This window comes from Poecilia latipinna, unplaced genomic scaffold (assembly GCF_001443285.1).
Source record: "Poecilia latipinna isolate Pla-1442-1.1 unplaced genomic scaffold, P_latipinna-1.0 Scaffold1043, whole genome shotgun sequence".
NCBI lineage: Eukaryota > Metazoa > Chordata > Actinopteri > Cyprinodontiformes > Poeciliidae > Poecilia > Poecilia latipinna.
The window spans coordinates 119,555-145,691 of record NW_015113659.1 but is presented as its reverse complement, the minus strand read 5'-3'; the positions used below and the strand labels follow the sequence as shown (position 1 = coordinate 145,691).

At 38.5% G+C, this 26,137-nt stretch overlaps 2 protein-coding genes across 4 annotated transcripts; both read left to right on the top strand.

Annotated features, from left to right (window-relative positions):
* The first annotated feature begins 7,908 nt into the window (after positions 1 to 7,908).
* On the top strand, positions 7,909 to 11,137 carry nfkbil1 (nuclear factor of kappa light polypeptide gene enhancer in B-cells inhibitor-like 1). 2 transcript variants are annotated; one of them, XM_015051418.1, is made up of 5 exons: positions 7,909 to 8,329; positions 8,427 to 8,539; positions 9,631 to 9,739; positions 9,810 to 10,419; positions 10,464 to 11,137. In XM_015051418.1, exons 1-4 carry the CDS (start codon positions 8,056 to 8,058, stop codon positions 10,388 to 10,390), a joined length of 1,077 nt encoding a protein of 358 aa, XP_014906904.1. In that variant the 5' UTR covers positions 7,909 to 8,055; the 3' UTR covers positions 10,391 to 10,419; positions 10,464 to 11,137. The 2 variants fall into 2 exon arrangements, with proteins under 2 accessions (XP_014906904.1, XP_014906903.1); XM_015051417.1 differs by having other exon boundaries at positions 9,810 to 11,137.
* A 660-nt stretch (positions 11,138 to 11,797) lies between these two features.
* Positions 11,798 to 24,180, top strand: atp6v0a2a (ATPase H+ transporting V0 subunit a2a). Of its 2 annotated transcripts, XM_015051402.1 has the most exons (21): positions 11,798 to 12,254; positions 12,398 to 12,521; positions 13,496 to 13,574; positions 13,746 to 13,843; positions 14,683 to 14,820; positions 14,960 to 15,057; positions 15,748 to 15,874; positions 15,964 to 16,046; positions 16,129 to 16,222; positions 16,292 to 16,504; positions 18,604 to 18,754; positions 18,851 to 18,990; positions 19,087 to 19,244; positions 19,343 to 19,433; positions 19,513 to 19,631; positions 20,778 to 20,988; positions 21,075 to 21,194; positions 21,271 to 21,384; positions 21,633 to 21,750; positions 21,837 to 22,008; positions 23,261 to 24,180. In XM_015051402.1, the coding sequence occupies exons 2-21, from the start codon at positions 12,411 to 12,413 to the stop codon at positions 23,361 to 23,363; spliced, it is 2,538 nt and encodes an 845-aa protein (XP_014906888.1). In that variant the 5' UTR covers positions 11,798 to 12,254; positions 12,398 to 12,410; the 3' UTR covers positions 23,364 to 24,180. The 2 variants fall into 2 exon arrangements, with proteins under 2 accessions (XP_014906888.1, XP_014906887.1); XM_015051401.1 differs by having other exon boundaries at positions 11,799 to 12,521.
* Positions 24,181 to 26,137: the final 1,957 nt, after the last annotated feature.

Below are 26,137 nucleotides of genomic sequence, written 5' to 3'. Positions count from 1 at the left end.
TAATGGAAATGGATACACTTGCTTTATTTCAGTAAATATGAATAAGGAAGCTGAGCCTCCATTTTGATTAAGTAAAAATATCTTTGTTAACTGGGAACAACAAAGTTGTCATTCTTCTCTCTTCATTTCTGTCCCAGTTGCAATATGAAAAAGTAACCTGCAAAGAATCTTTTGTAGGTACTATTCCTAAATTCAAAATATACATATGATTCAACTTAGTCATATTTGCTAAAATAAAATGTTAAAATCTGGCACTACAGGGCGTCATTTTACAAACACCAACTTCAATTCATTGCATTAGGAATGCATGTGAGATCAACACAAAGTAGTTCATCTGTAAAGTGGAAATGAAAAAAAAAAGTTTTTCATGATAAAAATAAAAATCAAGAAAGTGTGGTGTGTATATTTACTCTTTTTACTCCTCATCTATAAATAAAATCCAGTTCGGTAAGTAAATGAATCTCTGTTCAGTCAAGAACTCTGATATTTATTAAAGAAAAATTTCTGAAAAAACACAGCTGAAGAAACTGGAAAGACATGGAAAGAATTTATCAGAGAAGCAGCGAAGAGGCCCTTAGTAACTCTGGAGGATCTGCAACAATTCACAGCCAGGAGGGAGAATCTGTTAGCAGGAGAGCCACGTCCTCCCCACTGTGAAACACTGTGGCAGCTGCCAGGATGAAAACCTGAGACTGCAAAAAGTGTTGGGCAGCGATGGAGGTTCAACTTCCAGCAGATCGACACTAAACATGTTGACAGACAGTGGGTTGCTTTAGACGGAATCATGTGCATAAGTTAGAAAGACTTAAGCCAAAATCCTGATATAAATCCAATTGAGAATTTGTGGCAAGAACTGAATAACAATGTTCACAGAATCTCTTCTTCCAGCTTGACTGAGATTAAACTACATTGCAAAGAGGAATTGGCAAAGGTTATGCTAATAGATACATACCCCAAAAGACTTACAGTTTTGTTAAAAAAAAAAGGAATGGTTGTAAAAAGCATTGCCCCAAGGAAATAAATATAAATGCACACCACACTTTTCAGATTTTGATTTGTAAAAAATGTTGCAAACAATGCATCATTTCCCTTGCACCTCCAGGTTTTCTTCCGCTTCTTAGTTCTGCACAAATTTGTGTTGGTTTATAACATAAATTCCTAAAAGACATGGAACAGACAACACACATTTAAGTTTACGGTTGCATGTGCAAACCGTTACGCACCAGGAAACAAAGCATGTAGTCTTCGAAGAAGTAGCTTGTGTATCGCAACTCCATGCAGCAGACATTTTTTACAGGATGTCTTGTGACATTATTCTCCACCTGTTATCATCAAAGACAGAGCCCTGCTGTGAAAGATAATCTGACCAGATTATTTTCATAGCTTTACAAGTTTTATGAGGCCAATGTGACCACATGGCATGAAGTGGACAAACTGCAGCTCTACAGAAGTGATTTGTGCCATGTGATCAAACGTGACCTGAGTATTTGTCTAAGCGTTTAGAAATGATCACAAAGTTTTCTTTTGTTTTCTCTGTGGAAAATCGAGATGGGGCTTGCAGGTCACAGGTAAGCCTTTAAACATCTGTGAACATAAATTGTGTTTTTGTGTGTTTTTCATCCTTGCTGGGATAATTTCACAAAGGTATTTTTGGGAGGAAAATATGATTTTATTAGATCTGCTCTGTCACTCTGTGGAGGCCACAAAAACTGATTTTCTGTATCGATTTGAAGCAGTGTTGTCTGTCTCTCTGTAAATGCGTTTGTAATTATGTTTTTCAGCTCAATTAATTAAAAGCTTTTCATTAATCCGTTGATAAAAGACATTTTCAGTGTGAGCAATCATAATAAAGTAAGTCAGAATTTAGTTTTGAGAATTTAGAAACACATTTTACAAAATGTGGAAAATAAACTCTTAAATTAAGGAGGTTGTTCAAACCATTATTCTGTCAAAGGTGTTTTGTACTTACTTTTTATGAATCAAATATTAAAGGATTAACTTAGAGAAAGAGTACTGAGTATCTAACATGCAGCTGATAACTGCTAATGACCTCAGGAGGAAGAAAAACAATCTTGACACAAGCCTAAAAATCTGAATTTAAATAAGGCTGATGTACATCAGTCTTCAAAAATCACTAAATGATAACAAAAAAGCAGCCAGTTAGCTAAATGTGCCTCAGATCTGCTGACAGAGTAATGATTAAGCAGTTTAAATCAGCAAGATGGAGAGGAAGAAGATTGAGGTTTGAATATTTAGTGACAGCAGATTATGTGGAAGGTCAAAAAAGCTGCGTAGTTTATTGTTAGAGAACTGTGGCATCTTGAGGTCTCCATAGCAACTATACTTGATTCTTCAAAGTAAAAAACAGATTGTAAGATTTTACAAACACATATTAAAAAAAAAGAGTCTTCCTTGTGATAACTTTAACTTAATTTCAGGTTTCAGACAAACGAAAAGCTCTTTTTTTTTCTTCATAGAATTTAGATCAATACACTTTCTTCTTTGAGAAAATTCAGGAGATTTGACACACAAACCGACAAACCACAGTGGAACTATTAGTTATTCTGTTATGAAAATAAAAATGTTCTTTAGTTGAGTATTGTTAAGGTTATTAATAGGCAATGCGAAGGCGCAACAGAGCTGCAGGCGGTAGAGTGCTGATGTGGAAAAGTTGCACAAAGATAAAACATCCTTAAAGTGGGCCCCTCGTTGCCAGACTTGATACTTAAATATGTATTGGCAGAAACTAAAGGAGTTTCTATTAGCCCTCCTTAAATCATTCGTTATCATATCAATGGGAAGCAAAAAGCTGCAGGTTTCAGTGCAGGGTGGAGGCCAGTCTCACTTTATGTCAGAAACACATGTCCCCGTCATCATAAATCAGAATCTAATAAACCGGGTCAAGCAGAAAACAGACAAAGGAAGCGTGCGCATATTTATCCCCTGTCCCAACAATAGAGGCAGAGCAACTCGGTCTGCAGACCGGACCTGAAGCCGGGTCCGACCCTGCTGGGGAAGGATGAGACGCTGACCCCTGAGGAGTCTTGGAGGACCCTCAGCTTCCTGCCACACGGCTCTTCCAGAACAACCTCCCCAGAGGAAAGCTGGCCTGACGGCCTGGAACGGATCCAGCAGGCCAAGCAGGAAAGGTAGACCGAGGGTGGTCAGGGTAGCAGTTCCTGATATGGGTATCCTGTCCTTCAGAGACGTCTGTTTGCTTTTGCAAGCTGCTCACCTCTCAACCCTGTCTGCAATGAATAACTGCAGATAAATGCTTCATGTTCAACGTGATTTTGTCTAAATATTCAGGTAGAAACGTGGTCTGTAACAAACTGAGTCAAGCCTCCAGAAATGATTAATTGGAGGCATCTCTCCCTGCCTGCCTCTATAGATTGCAGATCTTTTCAAAGACGCTCACACAAGGCAGCAATCGTTAGTGAAGACACGTAGTTTCCGACAGAGCGGAAGAGTCCAAGCTTTAGGAGTCTCCGGATCTTAGGTTGGAGAGGATCATCCTCTTCAATAGGCACAGAGACTCCCTTCATTCTCTCTATCCTCGCCTTTGTGCCTCCTAACCTCCCTCAGGTCTAAATGGAGGCCCTGTCATGTCCAACAGGCCCGAACCAGTTTAGGGTCTCAGCTGCAACGATGTTGGCCTTACAGGTAATAAGTGGCAAAAACAAAATAATAAATCTCCATCTGGCCTCGTCCAGAATGACAATGTGCCCTGCTGATTATCTTGGATCTTACACACGTGCAACTTTACTACTAAAGTATAACAGCACCCGTTATACTTTTACATCCACATTTATTATAACTTGACGAGAAGATTCTGCTGCTGTCCGCTATGTCTGGATGCCACTGTGATAATTTACTTGTTTAAATAATTTCACAGTGGCATAAATCTTTGTGCACAAACACTCTGGTGTTTACTCAGTCACACTGTGGAGAGTCCATCTTCCTGTCAGTGACATAAAGCATTTCTTTATAGTGTCTATCAACAGGCAGATAAGTTTGGAGTTCAGTTCAGAAGGATTTTTAGAGATTTATGACGTTATGCAACAAAATGTTTCCATCAGATGATGTTTTACAAAACCACATTGCAAGAGAAGTGAACTGTTTCATTGGGGCAAAACACCAAACCGCCTACCTGGTGGTTGTTTTTATTTGGATAAAAGTAATTTTGTGAATCAACGTGTGTCCCACAGGGCTCTAAACTGGGTCCAACTATGTTTTATATGTATATTCTAAGAGGATGTAGATTTAGAGTCTGTGGATCCCTTCATTTTTTACAGAGTTTTTTTGCAGTACTTGTACTTTGATTCTGTAAATTGATTCTGATTCAATGTATGCAGATATCAATTAGTCAAAGCAGTCTGCTGGGTTTCCTTGTAAACTTTCTTATCTACTTTGAATAATTAATTGAGCATAATGTACTGTTTGATAGCTAGAATAAACTGAAATGAATGTGTGATTAAATTAAAACGTTTTTTTTGGTAAAGTAATTTGAGACAACATTTGCAGGCGTTATATAAAAGAACTGAATCGAACTGAATTGAATTAGATGTCATGCTTATTATCTGCAGAGGGTCCTGATAAATTGACAAATGTTTGGTTAAGAACTACATGCTAGTACATGAAATGTTTTTGGGTTAAGGAATATTACTGATGCCAGTGCCTACAAGCTTTTCATCAACAAATTTAGCCAATTTAAAGCTACTACAAATGGAAATTTGAACTCTGGATGCCTGCTAATGAACAAATGGTACACCGGGGCTTTAAATTGGGTTTAATAGTCTTCAATTTGTATATTAAACACAATGAACAGGATTTACAATTGTAAACTGACTCTGCACCTTGTCCAAGTTTCTTTGTGATTTGCTACATATCAATAATCATAGCAAATTGTATTCATGATTGGGAAGTGTGGGTTCAGTGATGCTCCACAGCGTTGTACTGCCTTCAGGTCTGTTCTGTGGCTTATCTTCTAAGTGTGTGATACAATATTTGTAGTCACTCAATAAACAAACACTCAATATTTTTCATAAGTACTCATTCATTTTCCACCATTTTTGTAACGTAAAGAAAAACATCCTGGGTAAATTTCATAAGGCATAGGAATGTTTGCCTTATCCATAGGTTCCCACAAGGCATTGCTCCTCCTCAGCAGTCGGACTTTGTTCATTTCAAATCATCTGTGAACAGAACAAAAGAGGGGCGGCCAGAGTAGACAGTATAATCCCACCGAGAAAGAAAACATCAGACAAACCGGTTTTCCCTTTAGAACATCAGGAGGACTTTCTACCACAAATTGTGACGCAGCCTTTCTCATTAAACACAAAGTAAAGAATCACAACTGTTTACTTTACATCACTTTTATGTGAAATATATTGTCTTTATAACTTGATTAACCACCACAGTTTTTTGGATAGCCACATCAGCTCTAATTTAAGAGAAGAAAACATTAAACTTTTAAATAAAAGAACACCAGACCAATTGTAAAACATGGAAAGGAGTTGATTTTGTTCTCTGCGCAGGGTACAATAAAGTCTCACTTTCCCTGAGTGAAACATGTAAAGCATCTGGTTAAAGTCGGCCCAATCAAATATTACAGTGTTTGATCCTCCTATTTTCGTGGCAACGTCTTTTTTATGGCAGGAAGTGCTAAACAAATGATCATTAAATTGACCAATGTAACAAAAGCGTAGATTTAACATGAGAGAAAGAAATATATTGTCATTTGCAAACTTCAGATGAAGAATTTTATGTTAAAGGAGAAGTAAAACGGTTCTCATGTTGATTTATGTTCTTGTTATATCACTGTAGTTGATACTGTACAGTTGAAAGAACTGAATAAAGCGAGATTGCTTTTTAAATTTTTACTTCCAAAGAAGTTTCTAAAGCAAAAATCCTTCCTGTCATGAAGTCTCCAACTGCTTTTCTTACATACATAAATAAATAATAGTAAAACCTGGAACAGTGAAGAACAGCATCCTGAAAACATCAAACATGGCAGTATTCATCATGATTATGAACAACTTAATCAGCTAAAACTAATGAAGCATAAATAGATGAAACAGGATCAGAATTTGGTCAAACTCATCTCAATGATTTAATCTCATATCCTGACTTCTGCACAGCACTATTTTCTATTACTGTTCTTATAAAACAAAAATCATACTCCATTTTTAATCTTTAATTTAACAGATGCTGAAGATGACTGCAATGACTTCAGCAGAACATTTTAAGACAAAACCTGAAACAAATTATGTTTATGTTAAAAAAACAATCCTATATTTTTTTATTATTATATGTCTATTTCTGTACTCATTTGTAAAAAAAAAAAAAAAAAAAGAATGGTTCTTTGAGTGACATGAAATACGCATGTTAAAATAAAGTCCCAGCTTCTTGTAAATAGAGGCTCTTTGTTCAGTCTTGAAGGATAAATTAAGAAGTCAGTCAGCTGCTGGGCAGCTGTTACAGCTGTTTCTCTGCACCAATATACTCATCAGTATGATGTCCAGGGTCATTAAATAAAACTTAAACACCGTATGGAATCATGTAACATTGGATTTACAAAGTGCTTTGGTGGTCAATTGAACATTTTTTTTCAGTCTATAACTTGTAAAAAATTGAGAAAATTAGGCTTTTATCTTTTCATTTCACACTTCTTTGGCAGGTGGTTTGTTGAAAGTTGAGCTGTAAAATCCCACAGAAAGCATATAAGAGAACATACAGGGTCTGGATTCCTGTGGTATTATAAGGTACTGGTGTTAATTTGAGAAAGCAACTGCATCCTGAAAGTGTGAGCCGCATCACATAGGTGTTATTTAATGTTTTTTATTTTTTTTTATTTTCATGAGCCCAATCCTTTCAAGCTAGAATGCAGATTTCATAGCAAACTAATTCAATTCAGACACAAAAATAAGAGCAGTTAATGTTAGCAATACAACGTTCTCCAAATTTCAGATCATGAAACACCAGATTTTTGATCCAAAAGTATAACGTAATCAGATTATCTCCATAAATGAAATAAAATTTCAGAATGAATACTTTGATTAGGTCACATTTTATCCCACCAACGGCTATTCAAGTAGTCATAAATTAATGAAATGAGAGTAAATTGCGTATAAATTTAGTTTGTCATGTTATTACGTTTCTGTTTAATTGGCTTAATAGCAATGTTTGCATAGTTCAACAAGCGACAGCTGGGGTCACAAGTCTGTGCCGCAGTAATTATGTGGGAAATTTTAGAACCACAATGGTGCTGTAACGTACAATCAAACTTCTGTTTGTCATACTTTTCTAAGTATCAGTTATAGCAGGAAAAATTCCTCTCTTAGGAGTCTAAGTATTAAAAAAACGAATCTAAGTAAGCATTCTTGACCTTGTGATAGTCTGGTGATCTGGGTGTACTCCACCGCTTGGTGTATCTTTGTAAGGGTAATCACATTGCTGCTTGTGATTCATGAAGATGAATTTTAACTTTTTAAACAATTTAAATACTATCAATAATTTCTTGCTTACTCAAAAATAGCTGGTGATAGGAACTTTGGGATTTTTTTTAAAATGATTTTAGATATCTCAAATAAACTTGCCTCCTTTATCAACAGGTTTTTCATTGCAAAAATTCAGTTTCAGATACACATAGTGTTCTTCGCATAGAGAAACGTGATTAAAGTGTGGACTAACAAATGAATAGGAATATCATGACAGACAGAATACCATTTTAGATCGCTAAAACTGTATATCTGGTTTGAAATAAATGAAGTACAGTCTGCTTTCAAGAACGTGTCTATTTCTAAAACAAAATGGCATACAGTAAAGCGGGGGTTAACCTTAGAAAACGAGGCTAACAGGGACACCCAGTGGTGACCTGGGGAAAAAAAAATACATCCCCGGAACTTTGATGTGGATGATTCTGGAAAACCCGGAGGTGTTTAACGGACGGAACAGTAAACTGAAGCCGAGGCCTAGTTCTGTGTTTGGTTAGAGTCTCCCTGAATGTAGGAATACAAAAATAGATATAGGTAATTCTAGGTGTTTATTGGCAGAATGGTGTCCCACCGACAGGCCCGGGTGTGGAGGTATGTGGAAGATGGCAATCTACTGAAGCTGAAGTCGTACCTCCGAAAGCACCCGGACCTTGATGTGAACTTCTCCCAAGGAAAGATGCGGAGGAGCCCGCTGCAGCTAGCCTGCTCGCTGGAAGACGACGCTGTGATGCGGCTCCTGCTCAAACGAGGAGCCGATGTTCTCCACAGAGACCGATGGGGAAACACGGCGCTGCACATCGCCGCCAACATGGCGTTCGTAAACGGGAAAACTGGTGAGGAACTGGAGGCTTGCCTGCATCAGAATTAATACTCACAGCTGGCTTTTGTTTGGTTTAATTTCAGCTTTTTTTTCCCGTTTTTATCTCGTAGTTTATGAGGACTTGTTCGTACCTCTCAAGAAAAAATGCCCAGAAGCTTTGAATGCCCCAAACAAAGCTGGGCTTACACCGCAAGACGTGCTGGACTTGATGAATGATTCACAGGTGAACAACTTAGTAAAACTTTAATACTAATCTAAAATACAACGTTATTTTTAATGATTAATATATGCCCAAACAAGCATGAAATACTCCACAACTACATCTTATACTTGGTTTTTCTAATTCAGATTGCATATATTTTGGTTTATGTTGCTAGTAGCAACATGTAGGACCAAATTTCATTTTGAGTTTATTCTCTTAATTTAACAAATTCCGTGATGAACTTACAAACACATTATCTTACCACACTTAACCACAGATCATAATTGCAAAATAACAGTGAGTGAATCAGGTCTCCAAAGAAGCTTTTTAAAGCTTATAGAGGGAGCCTGGGAACATACATTTTTAATAAACTAATATTAAAAACACGACAAAAGCACTTCATTCATTTCGCATACCATACAAATACATGACTACATTTCTTTGCAGTTGACTGTGAGTAAGCAATAGAAACATACTTTAAATATGTAGAAGTCAAAGCAGGCACAAATCCACCCAATATTGGTGTGAAAGGGTTCCTGGTCAAGAAAGTTTGGTAAAAAACAACAAAAACTCCAAATAGCAAAGGAGACAAGTCAACAGCAACATGTTTTCTCAGCAGGGAGGACAAAAACACTTCCTGGACCAGTGAAGGACAACAAGAGGCAACAACAAAAGAAAGATGCTGCTGTTTGTGATTTTCCTTAAGCAAATAGTGACTTGGTGAAGTTTAGGATGATGGCTCTCAAAGACTTTGTGGATGAACATTATTTGCCAGAAAACTGTGAAATAAAATCCCTTCACTTTTATTAAGTGCGAAATAACTGAAGTGCAACCTAACTTGCTTTAAACTCGATAAAGTGAGGGTTTTGCACGTAAAAACTAGTTGTAAAAAGCACCAGATATGTGAGCAATGTCCCATTTGGTGCAGATTGGAAGAAAAAAAAATAATAATAACTGGACTTTAGGAAGTTTGTGAATTGGGAAAGTTGAATAGGCAAAAAGTATAACAGAAGATGACATTTTATAACTTTCACCATCGCGTTCAAACTCCCTGAGTTGGTCTTTCTGCCAGCTAGGTGATATTTACATGTACTTTCCCTTTATTTGTTCAGGCTGCAGGGAGCATGAGACATCCACCTGAGGCAGATCCTGAGGAGGACTGGATGGGGAAGCTCATCGGTGCATGCGAGGATGAATGTTTTGAAGCCTTTGGAGCATATGGTACATGTTAATTACTAAATTTAAGATGCGATATTTTGCTGCTTTTAACTGTGACGCTTTTCTTTGGCAGCTGACGATTACCTACCTGTCGACGAAGAAGAGGAAGACTTTGGGGACTGGGCGGATCGTATCAGAAGAGAGTATTTTAACAAGAAACACGTCGAAGCTCAAAGACTGGCAAGCTCGTCTTCCAAGCGGAAGAAAGAGAAGAGGAAACAAAAAGTGGAAAGCACTAAGGAGCTGCACGAAAGGTTGCAGAGAGAACACGAGGAGTACCTGGCTCGAGCGGCACGCAAAGAGGAAGAGATCCGGCGGGGAAAGAAACGGCAGTATGATGAGAAATGTGCCGCCACGTTCAGCACAGCCGCCTCGGCGTCGGCAGGCACGAAGCTGAGCTACGGCGACATCCCCTGGCCGGCTCCCAGGGGCACCGTCCGGGAGATGCTGGACGTGATGCTGCACGGTGTGGACCGAAAGGACCAGGCGGCGTTTCGCAAGGCTCTCCGGAAGCAGCAGACGCTGTGGCATCCTGATAAGTTTGCCCAGCGGTGTGAGGCTCGACTGGAGGAGAAGGACAAGAAGCGGATTCTGGACACGGTTACGGCTCTGTCGCAGGAACTCAACAGCCTGGCTCAGAGTCTGAAAGCTTAGAAGCCGTAAAACTCATCACATGCACCATATTTACTGGCAACATAGTCCTTGGTGTCAGTTCAAATTCACAGAGAAATTGTTGGTGTAAAATGAGGGAGTCCTTGAAAGAAAAAACACTCAGATTAAAACAGGCAGATTAAAAAGATGGGACACTTCATGCCTTAAAGATTTATCTTTTTAGGATGCAAAAATGATGCAGCATATATATGAGTGAACAGGTTGAAATCATACATACAGGATCAGATATTTACAGAGACTCCCACCAAATATGGCTGTAAATAAGCCAGACACTGACTTGAAAAAGTTCCTGGCAGGATATTTGATTATTCATGCTATTAGAAATTGTATTTAAATGTATTAGTTTCTTGATATGATTCCAACTTGTAAGCATTTATTCGGAGTTGAAGTTGGGACTGGAGGAATGTCCTTCAAGTTCTGCAAAATTAGTTTTAAATAATTTTGGACAAGATTGACTTCATACAAACAAGGAGAGTGTTGGGAGGAGTCTCATCACTAGTGAAAATACTACCAAGTGTCAAGCAAAGTGGTGGTAGCATTGTGCTGAGGGTCTGTTTTACATTACACAAAGTGAAGGGAATATTGAAGACTGAGGATGACTTCCACACTATCTTTTAGTGCAGAGCTCTGTTTCTCTAAATAAAAAATGTGTTTTGTTTTTGATTTAGCAATATTTGTAAACACGTTTTATTTCCTGACTGCAATATATTAAAAAAAATCTAAAAACCATTTGTGTTGAATCGTTTCTCAGAAAAACAAAATAATCACAGCTCAATGTCGTTATATTACTACCCATCTAGGCAGAGTGATATACGTGTTTTGTCTTGTTTTTTGTTTTCGTTTTTATTTATTTCTTTTTTTTTTTTTTTTTTACTTTGAAAGTATCTCGAATAAGACATCTTAAAAAGAAAACAGCCTGTAGTCGGCCAGTTTACGGCGATGGAACCGAATAAGAAAATATGATGGTTGCCAGGTTTGTGAGCTACATCCCCCTTTAAAGATTATGGCCAATCCCGCATAAATTAAAAAAGACAAAGGAATGAACTACATTGATTTCACTAACTGATCGTAACTTTTGCTCTTAAAGCGGATTAAGTCGAATATGAAACAACAGAGATGTTAATAAGAAGGCTACCGTTTAATTGTATTTTTTTATTATCTTTTTTTTTATTGTGGAAGAGCGTTACCTTTTATATTTCTTAGTTTGGACAATGCCTTTGAGTTTAGGATTTACGGTTCTGCTTCTGCAAAATTAATCTGCAAATGTTGTCGATAAATTACCATTTAAAGCCGGTACTGCGTTTAAAAACATTGTGGAAGGCGAGTTTATTCAGATAAATAAAATCTTACTGGCACAGCGGCACTCTAAATCACAGCAAAAAACTCGCTTACTTTCGGAGGCGGCGACTGTACCTGGCAACCCAGAGACGCAATCTGTGTCAATTGCCGTGGAGCGAATAAAGGCCGTAGCCTATTTCTGACTGGGGCTTATTTTTGTTTAACATGCGAAGCTGTCTTTTGCTCGTCTACACGCCGGGTTGATGATTCATTTTTACTAACCTTGTTGCTCGTTTTTGTTCTTTCCGACTAGCGTTGCTTGGTTACCGTTTTCCCCCCTTTCCGCGCTGTAGCGGCAGGTGTATAAGGTGAAGAGGCTTCAGGATGACGCCTTTCTCTTTCATCGCTCGACGCGAAAATAAGACTCCTTAGGCGAGCTTCTGTCTTTGTTCGCTGGACGTTTTCTTATTGGATATTATTTTGAAAGAGGGGTAAAGAAACCAGGAGCCGGAATGTGGATAATTCAATTTTTCAACCAGTCGTCGCTAATAGACAGTAATTAATCAGTGTAAGTTAATTGTCTGAAGGGGATTACTTTGGTTGAATTCTGTAATGTGCTGCGTTGGGTTGTAGCAGGCAGCTCGGTGTTCAGGATCAATCGGCCACAGGAAGATTATCAGCCCTGTCTGTCTGACTGTCTGTCTGTGGCAGATAAAAAATAAAAATGGTGTTTCGGAGTGAGGAAATGTGCTTGGCGCAATTGTTTCTGCAGTCCGGCTCTGAATATGACTGCATCAGTGAGCTGGGAGAGCTGGGGCTGGTCGAGTTCAGAGATGTGAGTACAAATAGAGCCACAGTTTGCACATCTATCTATCTATCTATCTATCTATCTATCTAGAAATCTAGAAATCTAGAAATCTAGAAATCTAGAAATCTAGAAATCTAGAAATCTATCTATCTAGAAATGGAGTATGAAAAATATTTGTTTCCACACTTTTTACTCTATACTGTCTTAAAGTTTTATCCATCCATCCATATGTTTTGCTTATCATCCATCCATTCAACTGTCTTTTTTTCGTGGCTGATCTAAACCTGTCACAATAAGCAATAAATCAGTCAATTGCATCATAGATTAAAAACAAGCTCAATTTTTTTCATTTTCATGATTTGTATTTTTTTTTTAAATCTTTTCTCTCTTTTTTACTGAAACCTCGACAACAGAAGTCTTCAGTTTGGTTCATTTTTAAAAAAAAGACCATTTTGTTTACAGACACTTCATAATTCATTTTATTTGTTGTTTCTGCTGTTTTGTTGATTTATTTTGGATATTTAAAACGTCTTCCAGTTCCAGTGTTAAATGTTGATTAGAATTTAAAGTTTAATTATCACTGAGGATCGGTTCTTGCATTATTATGCCATGACCATTATATTACCTGAAAATCGTCGCAAAACAACAACATTATCATTTATCGCAATAACTTCTGGAAGAATTGATCATCCAGCAGAATTTGTTACCCTGACATTCGTAGGCCCATCCATCAATAAATGTTCTCCATGTGTTATGCATGTTTGAGTTGAATTTTTATTTTTTTTTTTTGTAAATTTTTCTAAATGACATTTGTTGTGAATTGGCATTATGTAAATAAATTGAATTGAATTAAAATCCGGCTGTGGAATCGTAGTTTTTAGCCATCTTTAAATTTAGCTGTTAAACACCAATCTTTAAACCACTGTGGTGGCGGTAATTATATTTCCACACGCGTGCTGTGCTGCCACCTCGCCTGACTAATGGTGCTCCTCTGATTTCAGCTCAACCCAAGTGTCAGCTCATTCCAGCGGCGCTTCGTCAGCGAAATCAAGAGATGCGAGGAGATGGAGAGAATCCTGGGTAAGTCTCTGTGTACCTGGGATGTGGAAGCAGCCTGAGCGTACATCCTTAACAAAACGCTATGTGTTTAGTGCGCAAGGAATTGCTGGCTGACTGTATTTTGTATTATAGTGAGTGGTTGTGATGTGCCTTATTTCTTCCTATAAGTGACAATTTTCTTAAAACACACAGGCTTCCTTTTGAGGGAGATCCAGAAGGCTAAAATCGCCGTGCCTCAAGAAGACGAGAGTCCGCTTGCTCCTCCACCCAGACAGGTCCTGGAGATCATGGTAAGTGTACAGAAGTGCTTGTATACAGCTTCTTTTTTATACCCTTAAGATCATAACGTTAATTATATTTAGTTTCCTGCTGTGACTGAAAATACTCAGACTTTTATGGCTTCAGCCTCAGATTTAGTCTGGCCTCTGAAATTCATCTAAACCTGACAAAAACATACTGGTTTCTGTCAGCAACTGAGGAATCTCCTCTGGAAGTTGTTGTTTAGCTCTTCAACCCATAATTAGGTTTGTTGCCAATCATCCCATTTTTTTTTTCTTAAAACTGAGCTCTGTTTCAAGGCCAGTAGTGGGAAATTCACTTAATCTCGCAATTTTCCACCTTGTGACAATTATTTTCACTTTTAGGAGTGGAAAGTAGCGCCTTTGAATGCCCAGGATTATTATTTTTTGAAGGAATGACGAGCAAAAAAACTAAACCCAGTTTTTAATGCAGCAGCATAGTTTTGCTTTTTTTCAGTTGAGTTGGGAAAACAACAAGACATGAAGAAATAAAGAGTTTTAAGAAAACGTATAACTGCATAATTATAAGACAGCAGGTAGTTATTACGACACAGTTATTAGTAATGAGTGTCGTTTGGTTCAATACAGACCCACATTTTTAGAGAATTCTGGGAAATATAGTTGAGGAGATAAAGAGATGATATATTAATTTATCCTTGCTTAAGATGTGGATCTCTTCTGGAGATTTAGAGATCACCCGCACACCTCTTTATAGTCACAGAGGTTTAGGCCTGAATTGTCGACAAATAACTAATTCACAAATTTGATATGAACATGGTATTGTGCTGCCAAATGTGAAGTTAAGCTGGCGTTCTCTCTCTTCTGTGCAGGAGCAGCTTCAGAGGCTGGAGATGGAGCTCAGCGAGGTGGCGAAGAACAAAGACAAGCTTCAGAGGAACCTGCTGGAGCTCACAGAATACACACACATGCTGAAGATCACCCGGACCTTCATACATAGCCGCTCCAGAGTGAGTCTCATTGTAACTCAGTCGCTCGTATCTCCTTTTCTGATCAATAACACATCCCTGGCATTGTATAGTTAATGTAATCTGTGATTAATATATGGCAATAGCCTTCTAATGTCGGCATGTTCTTGTTTAAATCTAGCATGAAGCTCTTGGTCCCCAGTATGAAGAGTTCCCCACCATGGAGACGGACTCGGCTACAGGAAGCACTGGCATGCAGAGGCTTGGAGCTAAGCTGGGGTGAGCTGCACCACCAAATGTTTACTTCACTGGTATGAGAGTCTGAATGTGTGTGGTACATACACAAAGGTTTCGACCTACATGCAAAATGTATTCCACTGACTTATTTTTCTGCTGCAAAAAAATCTAGCACAACACATAAATTATTAAAGTATTTAAGTTATAAATATGTATTTATTGCAACTTGCAAGTCAAGTTTGTTTGTGTAGCACATTCAGCAACAAAGCAGTTGTAAGTGCTTTACATCATGAAAAAAAAAAACATAATTCAGTCACCAATTATGAAACAAGCAATCGGTATTACAATTTGTCAAATAGCATAATCAAAACTATCACTTACTACTAGTCAAAGGCAGCTCTAAACAGGTCTGAAAGTTTGTTCCAGATTAGAGGAGCATGGAAACTGAATGCTGCTTCTTGTAGCTTAACATTTTTAATACGTTTTATGTCCTTGAAATGTTTTCAGAGGACATAAAATGTATGTCCTTTTCATATTTTACAGTCACCTTCCTTCAGCCAATCGACTTTTTGCTCCATGGAGTAGCATAAAGCTCCAGTCTCTCCAGCGCTTTCGCTTGCAGCTCATGAAACCTGAATAACGCTAACTGATCCATGCCTAGCCGCAGCACTAGATGCCATAATTTGGTTGGAAAACACGTCGTGGACCTAATCTGATCTCTCCTGGGTGCAGCTTTATTTCAGGACTCATCCAGCGGGTGAAGGTGGAAGCCTTTGAGCGCATGCTGTGGAGAGTGTGCAAAGGCTACACGATCCTGAGCTACACAGAAGTGGACGAGAGCCTCGCCGATCTCGACACCGTGAGACACGTCCTAGAAAAGTTACTTTTTGTGCTTTACGTCCGTTTCTCCGGCTGATATCTTAAGGCTGTTGAATTGCGTGATTTCAGGGGGAAATAAGCAAAAGCGTTGTGTTTCTCATCTCCTTTTGGGGAGACCAAATTGGACACAAAGTTCAAAAAATCTGCGACTGGTATGTAAGCATTTGTTGTTCTACCGTTTTAGTTTCTCATGCATTCTTCTCTGTCATCAGCGTCTGTCCTTGTCGCTCCTAGTTACCACTGCCACTTATATCCGCACCCTGAGAATGACGAGGAACGCGCAGACGTGTTGGACAGCTTACGAACTCGGATCCAGGACCTCAACAACGTAGGATCGAACGTCTCTGGAGAGGACAGTGAGCATGTGGAACATCCTAATAACTGTTGTCTCCCGCAGGTGCTTCATCGCACTGATGACTACTTGAGACAAGTTCTGCAGAAGGCTGCTGAGTCAGCCTACACCTGGGTTGTGCAGGTGAAAAAGATGAAGGCTATCTATCACATCCTCAACCTGTGCAGCTTTGACGTTACCAACAAGTGTCTGATTGCCGAGGTTTGGTGTCCCGTCAGTGACTTGGCAAACCTGAGGGGGGCGCTAGAAAAGGGTTCGGTGAGTCTGACCTGGAGCTGATTGTTTATGAGTGAATAATGTGGCCTTAGAAATCTGATTGTTTTAAGATATTTCATTTTCAAAAAATCAAAACTTTTAAATTGACTTCACCAGCCTCTTAAATGAATCTTTTCCTTCAAGATATATTTCATGTTGCCTCGCAGGTGATAGTGAGAGGTAATTTCTTAAATCTAATAACCTGGTTGTAGAAACTGTATTATTTCCACTTAAGTAACTAAATAAGCAAATTTTTTTGACAGATCAAAATCACACAAAGCTTAAAAATTCAAACGTGAAAAAGATAAAATAATATTAAAAAAATATCTTGAATAAGAATATTTTTAGCTGCCTTTTAAATGACTTAAGACTCTTAAGACAATGTAAAAAAAAAAAAAGGGAGTTTGTTAAACAGTCAAGGTTCAACAGTCTGGACAGACAGAGTGATCGCCTTGAGAAAAGTAAAACTCAGGAATTAAATTAAATTCTTTTATGAACAGGAAACTAGTTAAAATACATAAAAAGTAGGACTAATTGTTAATTAAGAGTCTCGCTCCAGATTTTCTGACTAACTGAAGGTGATCAGTGTTTTTTTGTTGATAAATGTGAAAAGTCGAGCTCCGGACTGGAAACCAACTTTAGACTGGAAATATGTCTCAAATGGTAAAAACGAATTGTGTTGTAGCGTAACCTCACAGGGACACTGATCAGATAAAACAATCTGCAATTCTTTATTTTGGCGCGAGGGCAGAATTCAAATGAATTTGCTACTTTTATTTAAATTTCTTAGAGTCACTGGAGATAAAACTGCAAGTAACAAAATGTGTTGGTGTCTCAAGTTTTAGTCTATAATCTACAACTGACGAAGCGTGTGGTGAGTTCAGCTGTGTTGTAGTTTAAGCTGCAGAGTGTCGACCGCTGTCAATGACTGCCACAGCTCTCAGCTGAATATTATTGAATGACCCCTGAAGGAACTTTTGACCGTGTTTAGAAGGATTTGGGCCGCTGGGCTGGAACTAGTTTTGGTGTCCAATCCACTAAAGATTTAAAGGTTTCTTTGAGGTCTGACCTGTTGCTTCTGATTTTTTTTATGATAGCAATATTTTCAGTTTTTAAAGACAAGAACACACAATAACAAAAGAAATGTCCCGTAAGTTTTGAACTTAACAAATAATTGTGTAGCTAGCGATAGCTGTAATTATTCGTCATATCTTCTAAACCTTTATCAAATTTGTAATAAGCTAAAAAAAAATTGCATTAAGCTACTGTTTGTTTATGAATTCATAGGCTAAAAATGGTAGAAGTTTTTAGTTTTGATGTGTTTAATGAATTTTTAAGTATCTAAGGAGATCATCGATTGAAGGAAGAATTGTTTGATTCTAATGTTTCCCCCGATTGATTGCTGCATCTAACTGGGAACATGTCATCCCTTAGTTGGTCATTACTCTAATACAAGTTTTCAGCTTGTAACTCTTTAAGAATAACTGTGTTTATGCAAAAAGAGAAAAAAAATGGCTTCATTTTGGCTTCTTCAGCCAAAGAAGTGGGAACAGTTTGTCTTTGGGACAGGTTGCTGCTAGGAACCACATGCCAAGATTAGGTTCTTTGCTACATTTGGAAATCTTTTTATTAATATCAGTTTGAGTCATAAACTTGAGATAAGAGCTAACCAGACGATTTAACTATTTAGTTTAAATAAGGTCCTGGACAGGAAATGAGAAGAAAAGCAGCCAAAGTCTAAAACATTCAGATAGCCTGGAGAACTGCTGATAAAGAGCACTTTAAAAGATTAAAAGAAAATATGTGTGCTTGAAAGTAAAATGTAAAGAAATGGGAACTGACATTTGGCAAAAAGCAAATGGGCATTTGTAGCATTTTTGGTTTATTAAAACCAACTAAACCCATAAATCAGTTTCTCTCAAAGGAGATGTTGTGGCCGATGTTTTCAGATCAAAAGGGGCCATCAAACACTTTGGAAGGACAGTTTCTCACATTAAATACGACAGACTGCCAGATGTCGTTTCCTTTATTTCTATTATTTCATTTTACTGTCTGTCATTACCAAATCCCTCATTTTCTCCCATTAATTTATTTTTAATCAGAGGAAAGGAGATGCCACTGTCCCCTCCTTTGTAAACCGCATCCCAAGCAGCGACACACCGCCGACGCTTTTAAGATCCAACAAGTTCACCACAGGCTTTCAGAGCATCGTGGAGGCTTATGGGGTGGGGGACTATCGCGAGATAAGCCCAGGTAAGTCCTTGTTTTCCTGAGGGACAGTGAAGTTATCCACAATTTCCTCCCCGAAAAAATACTCACTGTATTTGTGGGGGGCGGGGGGTTTGTCAGCTCCTTACACCATCATCACGTTCCCCTTCCTGTTTGCCGTGATGTTCGGGGATCTCGGCCACGGCGTGATAATGAGCCTCTTCGCCCTGTGGATGGTGCTGACGGAGAAGAATCAGAAGAAGAAGCGTTCTAGTAATGAGGTGGGAATAAATGCTCACTTTTAACCTGAATGAAGCGTTGGCTATCATTTTTTTTTTAAATCAAATTAATTTTTTACATTTTTATGCTGATCCCAGATTTGGATGACGTTCTTCCACGGGCGTTACATCATCCTGATGATGGGACTTTTCTCCATCTACACCGGACTCATTTACAACGACTGTTTCTCCAAGTCTCTAAATATATTTGGCTCTGGATGGAGTGTGAAGGCTATGTTCACCAATCAGCAGTGGACGTAAGCACAACATTAAACCTTTTCATAAAAACCAGTGAGCAGTAGACTTAGTGTCTTAACAGATCCCTCATAACATGCTCACTTCTTTTACTTTGTAGCAACAAAACAGTCCAAACAAACGCTTTGCTCACGTTAGACCCGAATGTCAGTGGTGTTTTCAGCGGACCGTATCCATTCGGCATTGATCCTGTGAGTAGATACGCTCAAAAGCTACAGTCACCTGCATGTCTCGAGTACTTAGATGCTTTTTTTTTTCTTGTTCAATCAGATTTGGAACCTGGCTGTGAATCGTCTGTCCTTCCTCAACTCTTACAAGATGAAGATGTCAGTCATCGTCGGCGTCATTCACATGAGCTTTGGCGTGGTGCTGAGTGTCTTCAACCACTTGTAAGAGGCTTTTCACTTTCCCATGCAATTATCTAAAACCTGTTTAATGTTCAAAAGCTGGGATTCTCTGGATGCTGGTGAAGCAGAGAAGGAAACTGGTGGTAAAATCTACGACGGTAAAGAAAGTTGTGCAGAAAGAGATTTGCAAGATGATTTGAGTTTCAAGAAAAACGTTTTTGAAACTCATAAAATGATAACTGCCATCTTTGGTGTTATATCATGCCCATAATATTGATAATCCTTGTGTATATCTACAACATATTGCCTTCTCCTCCCTGCTCATAGTCTGGTTGTTTTTTTAAATGGAAAAACACAAAGCTTACAGTAATTGAACTAGCGATATGATGCAAAATATAAAATCAAAAAAAAAAAAAAATCAGACACACCATGAATGCCTCTACTAATAAATTTCGTTTCTATTGACATATTGAACGTCTTCAGTATGTGAATATGTTGCCTGATCTGGAGTTTTATTTATGTATGTCATTTCTAACTGTAACTTAATGATTAAGCAATAAAAGATAAAATGAAATAAAGACAATTATGCAACCAAATTTTAACTAAGTTGATGCCGGATTGATTAATTAGTTTCAGCGCTTTCCTGCCGCTGATTCATGTCCCTGTTGGCCCATCGTTCTCCCAGTCTGACTTGTTCCTCCTGAGTCAGCATTACCCAGCACACAAATGTCCACCAATCACGGTGATAGGAGTTTTGCACACATGTGTTTGTTGTATGACGAATTACTAGTAGTCGTCTACCTGGATTTTGTTTCACATTTTTCTGTAAAATCTACTGGAACTGTGCTGTAACCCAATAAGGAAACCAGAACGATCAGATTTTTTTCCCAGCTGGGAACAGATTATTCCAATTCCCTTGTTTGTCAGCGGATGCACCATCATAAGCAGCCCAGCTGGCTGCTGCATTACTCAGCAATTAAATCTGTTGTGCAGAATTTTAATAACCATTGTTAGGTCGACACATTACTCGCAAACCATTGCACAAAAAACACATCGCAAAAGTATTCAGACCCCTCCGACCTTTTTTCCATGTTAAAACCAAGGAAAGTTGCATATTGCCATACTGATTCTGTAACCCTTGGTCAAGCCTAATACTATGACTTTTTATGCCTTCTCCTCTCTTTTCAGGCATTTCCGACAGAAATTCAGCGTTTATCTGCTGTTTCTTCCCGAGCTGCTCTTCCTGATCTGTCTCTTTGGCTACCTGGTCTTCATGATTCTCTACAAGTGGTTGGCTTTCAGTGCACGCAACTCCAGCCAGGCTCCCAGCATCCTCATTCACTTCATCAACATGTTTGTCATGCAGGGGAAGGATGTAACGCCTTTGTATCCGGGACAGGCATGTTCCGGCACCGTCTACTCGTCGAGTTTATTTATAATCTTTCATTGAAGCTTGAGTTTAATCTTGTCGGTCTCATTTCTCAGACTGGCCTGCAGGTCTTCCTTCTCCTGATTGCTGTGATGTGCGTTCCCGTGTTGCTGCTGGGGAAACCTCTCTACTTGTACTGGCAGCAGCGTGGCGGCAAAGGCCTGCGCAGACGCAGAGTAAGTCCAGTCAAAGACTTTGGGTCGTCTTAATTCAGCTCACAGGGGTTCATTGTAGTTTCCTGGCTCACCTCAGGGTTATGAGAGGGTGAGGCGTGTGAGCGAGGATGACGGCTCCATAACGTCCATTCATGAGGAGGACGAAGAGGAGGGATTTGATGAAGTGACCAGCAGAGAAGCTCCTAAGCAGGTCAGAGAACAGTGACTCTTTTATTGACGTCTGTTTTTTTTCCATCCGCTTCGACAAGTTAATGCTGTTTGCACATTAAGAAGGAGAAAAAGTAGGACGACAGAACAAGAATCAGCTGCGGAGGAAATTTAATATCATCTGAATCTGTTAAATGGATCTAAAACTCTGAGAACAACAGGATGCTTAGATTATCTTAACTTGATTTTTATCGTAAAAATGAAGTTAATATCTCATGTACGGCTTTGCAGTTTGACTTTGCAGACGTGCTGCTGCATCAGGCCATCCACACCATAGAGTTCTGCCTGGGCTGCATTTCCAACACTGCGTCTTACCTGCGCCTGTGGGCGCTCAGCTTGGCTCACGCCCGTGAGTGTGACCAGAGAATAACGGCGTGCTCCCTTCGCCTCTTTCCTTCTGCCGATTCTTTATCTTAAATCACTTCATTTCCACAGAGCTGTCAGAGGTGCTGTGGACCATGGTGATGCGCCTGGGTTTCAAGGTCACCACAAAAGTCGGGGTGGTGTTTCTGGTCCCCGTGTTCGGCCTTTTCGCCATGCTCACTGTGTCGATCCTGCTGGTCATGGAAGGCTTGTCGGCGTTCCTCCATGCTCTGCGACTTCACTGGTGAGTCTATGTTTAGTAAGCAAGTACATTAGGGCACTTTTCTAAAACTGTAACTATTTAATCACCAAGTAGCATTGATAAGTTAAGTTATTTGAGTCAGGCACACAAATGAATAATCAAGATGCGCCGAAAAATTGTTCGGGTGACCAGAATCGACTCAGTTTTATCTTGGTCGACCCTTGTCCAACCGGTTGAAACGTCAACAATCCAATCTCGTTCTGTCAGTCAATGCATTATTTAAGTGCTACAAAGTTTATGTAGGAATTCTGTCATTGACCAGACTCAAACTCAGTCATTTTCAGGACAGATGAGATTTTTAAAACACATTATTCTTCAACGTGTCCTGACATATTTGAGAAACGAGGAAGACCATGATTTCAACAGAAAGGCTGAACAAAGTACAGCAAAGTTCTGGTTTAGCTTTTTGAGCTTTAACAAAGATAAAACATTAAAAAATGTCTTTAAAATGTTGATTTTTCTAAGCATTTTGTATACGTTTTTAAAATGTTAGTAAAGATTTGTTTAACAGACCCCTGATCTGACCTGATCAAATCTAGGGTAGGACATAAGGATATGAATAAAACACATAGCCACATATTGAGAAAACTACATTCTTACATATGCAGGAGCAAATTGATAAAAGTGATATACAACAAAACCTATATATAGATAAGTATGTGGATGCAGAATCAACAACATGAGACTCCAAAAATGAGACATGGAATTATGCTGAGAACATAGATGATCAAATAGAGATGCAGAATGGCTTTAAATTAATTAATATAAACAGAAAAAACCATCAGAATCTGGACTAACAACATTACAAGATACCCATAACAATTATTTGTCTTCATTATATGTCGTTGTTATTGAAGCTCATTTTCCTGCCCTTCAAAACCACAAAAGTTACTTACTAGTTTGGAAAATAGTTTAAATAATAAACTTAAATATAGTTGCATTTACAGGATTTTATTTGATATAAATTTGTGTTTCTAACCTAAGCGGTCCTGAAAAGTCAGGAATGAATGTGTGCTCTTGCTATGGATCAGCATGAAAAGGGAAAAAAAAAGAGTGAATATTTGTATTTCCAGACACGAGTTCCCATCATATTTTCTATTTTAATCATCAAGCCATCTGATCATCTCCATTGCTTAAATCAAAGAAAACTTTGATACGGCAGATATGTAGAAACCATGAGTGTTTATTCTGCCCACATTAAAGTGTTCCTGGTTGTTTTTCTGTTTGATCCCAGGGTGGAGTTTCAGAACAAATTCTACCATGGAACCGGTGTCAAATTCCTGCCCTTCGACTTCTCCCAGCTGCCCTCGGTTTTTGAGCAAGACGGCTTGCTTTAACCCCCCTAAAGCGGCGGTGGACGTGCGCTTCGGCAGAATTTACAACTGTGAAGGTTTAGTGAGCGTTAGAATGATTCATTCTGTGACAACAGCAAACCCTCAAGACTCTGAACTGAAGCTCATCCTCGTAGCAACATTTGTCACCTTGATGGGTTTTTAAATGCTATCGGCCTGTGCTGACTGCCTTACTATTCTACCCAGCACACCTCTGGAGAGACGGAGGTACAAAACAATGTTTCTTTCTGTTGACCTTGTCACTTTCTGGATGAGTTGCTGCTCAGCACCTTCTGTCACCTGCTGAGTGATTTTTAAATGTATTTTATTTGCATTGTGCTGTGTAAAATGGCTTTGTATGCTTGGTATTTAAAGAGCTCAAGTCAGTGCCATAGAGATTGAGTAAAGGGGTGCCATTTTATCTTCTTCATGTAATAAAGGTAAAGCTGCAGGCGTCCATAATCAGCAACACATTAAACATTTCAACCCTTTACTGAGATTTCTTTTACCATAAAGCACTTTGCAGAAATGATTGTACAATGTAAAGTTCTCACTACTGACTGTGACGATGCCAAATGAAAATAGTCACTTGTTGCTATTTGCATATTTACTTATTGTTGCATTCATTTACACTTGCGATCCCTTGTTATTAAAAACATGATCCAAAAACACCATTAGAAAACATAGTTAGGTCTTTCTTTGATTTTACAGCTTATTCCATTTGTTAATGATAATGATTCATGATATTTATCTAACTTACTGTCTGTACAAGAGTAATATTTTACCATTCTGATGTGTCAAATAAAGGTTTTGACAAAGGCAATTGAAGCAGAGATGTTGGTTTCCATGGAATAGAGAAGCGGGTTTTACCACAGACTGGTCACCAGTCCATCACAGGACAGCATTAGAAAATCCCTCATTCAATATTTCTTTTGGGAAAAAGAAAATACTTTTTTATTTTTCTTTTACATAATTTCCAGTTCTACATACATCTCTACCTATGCTGTTATTATTTTGTATTAAGTCTTTGGAAGCGATGTAGGCTCATAACATCACAGATTTTCTATATCCAACAGTGGACATAAGTTTCTGGCACATAAATTGATCCTTTGTTTTACAACAGACACATCTTTAGAGTTTGTATATGTTATCTTTGAGCTGAACAGTTCTGAAAATAAAATCATCACATTTAATATGCATAATATCTCAATTGCAGAGGATGTTACATTTGGTGGACGATGATATTTCAGCCTGCCACTGTTCTATTGATTTTTTTTCCTGCTTTATATATCCGTACCTAGAAATAGATCTTAAGGATCAAGAAATCTGGGTGTATTGATGGACTCAGACCTGAACCTTTTATCTGATGAACATTCCCAGGATTAAGGGACTTACGTCCCAGCAAGATCTTGAGAAACTCATCCATGCCTTTATCTTTAGTCAAGTTGATTACGGCAGCATTGTTTACACAGTTCTGCTTAAAAGATCAATCAGACAGCCGCAGCTGATCCAGAACGCTGCTGCTCACGTTCTCACTAAAACTAGAAAATGAAGCACATCACCCCAGTTCCTAAAGTTGTTATACTGGCTCCCTTTGGCTCAAAAGAAAAGACGTTAAAATACATGTTAGTCTATAAATTAATAAATGGCTTTGCATCAAACTAGAGGTCCTCTGGTTCAAGTCAGCACCACCACCAGAAAGAAACATGGAGAAGCAGTGTTCAGTTTTTATGTTACACTAATCTGGAACAAGATTCCAGAAAAGTACTGAAACACTCAGTTTAGAGTTGAATTTAATTAATGATAACTGGAACGTCATTAATATTTTAATATCCCACTCCAATGTAATGTTTTTGTTTGTTGCTCAATCTTCCCATGTAAAACACTGTCTTTTTGCTGAAATGTGCAATACAAATAAACTTGCCTTGCCTTGAGCATCTATTTTGTACATCACAGCAGCCGACACCCCACCCACGTCAAAACATCCAGCAAATAGTCTGAATGGTTAGTGCTCCGTTTGTGCAGTTTTGGTTTCTGAGATATTAAAAATATTTTTTAGGTCATCCAGAGTTCACCATCCCCCCATATTGCTCCAAAACAAACCAAAGTGGGCTACTTCGTTAGTGCTTCGTTTGTGCAGTTAAAATTTTCGTTTGTGCAGCTTTCGTTTTCGAGATATTAAAAGTTATAATTTTGGCCGATGACGTCACCATCACCCCATCTTGCGCCAAAACAAACCAAAGTGGGCTACTTCGTTAGTACTTCATTTGTGCAGTTAAAACTGTCCTTTGTGCAAAAATTATAATTTTGGCCGATGACATCATCTGCCGCCCCCATTTTGCTCCAAACATGAAAATTTTTGCTTTACCGCTGTTGCGTCGCCACCACCAACTGGTATGTAATGTGGACCACAATGTCACCCAAGGATTATATTATACAAATGACTAGATCTGATTTTACTTTATTTGGTGCTTTCAGAGTTTAAGATTTAAGTATAATTATCTCCTAATTATACTCAATTAGGGGACAATTAATTTCACCTGCTGCAGGCTGTACTTTCTGTTTTAGTTCTTCATTGGTTGTCTTCCAGCACATTCCTCTCGTAAGTCTTGTTTTCTGTGTCGTTTTATGCAACTGAGGTTGCTATATTTTTGTAGAAAAGGTATTATAAATCGTGTATACAGTTAATAAGACAATATTTCTGGTAATTGTCTTTGTTGTTTTATGAAATTGCATGTGCCTTATGGTTTGCTATTGACACACCAAAATATCTGTATTGT

Bases quoted from the DNA above. Each gene is read 5' to 3' on its own strand.
- nfkbil1 (XM_015051418.1), top strand. From the start codon at position 8,056: ATGGTGTCCCACCGACAGGCCCGGGTGTGGAGGTATGTGGAAGATGGC. The intron at 8,330-8,426 runs GTGAGGAACTGG...TTTATCTCGTAG, and splicing joins GTTCGTAAACGGGAAAACTG to TTTATGAGGACTTGTTCGTA. The intron at 9,740-9,809 runs GTACATGTTAAT...TTTCTTTGGCAG, and splicing joins TGAAGCCTTTGGAGCATATG to CTGACGATTACCTACCTGTC.
- atp6v0a2a (XM_015051402.1), top strand. From the start codon at position 12,411: ATGGTGTTTCGGAGTGAGGAAATGTGCTTGGCGCAATTGTTTCTGCAG. The intron at 16,047-16,128 runs GTATGTAAGCAT...TGTCGCTCCTAG, and splicing joins GTTCAAAAAATCTGCGACTG to TTACCACTGCCACTTATATC. The intron at 16,223-16,291 runs GTAGGATCGAAC...TGTCTCCCGCAG, and splicing joins GGATCCAGGACCTCAACAAC to GTGCTTCATCGCACTGATGA.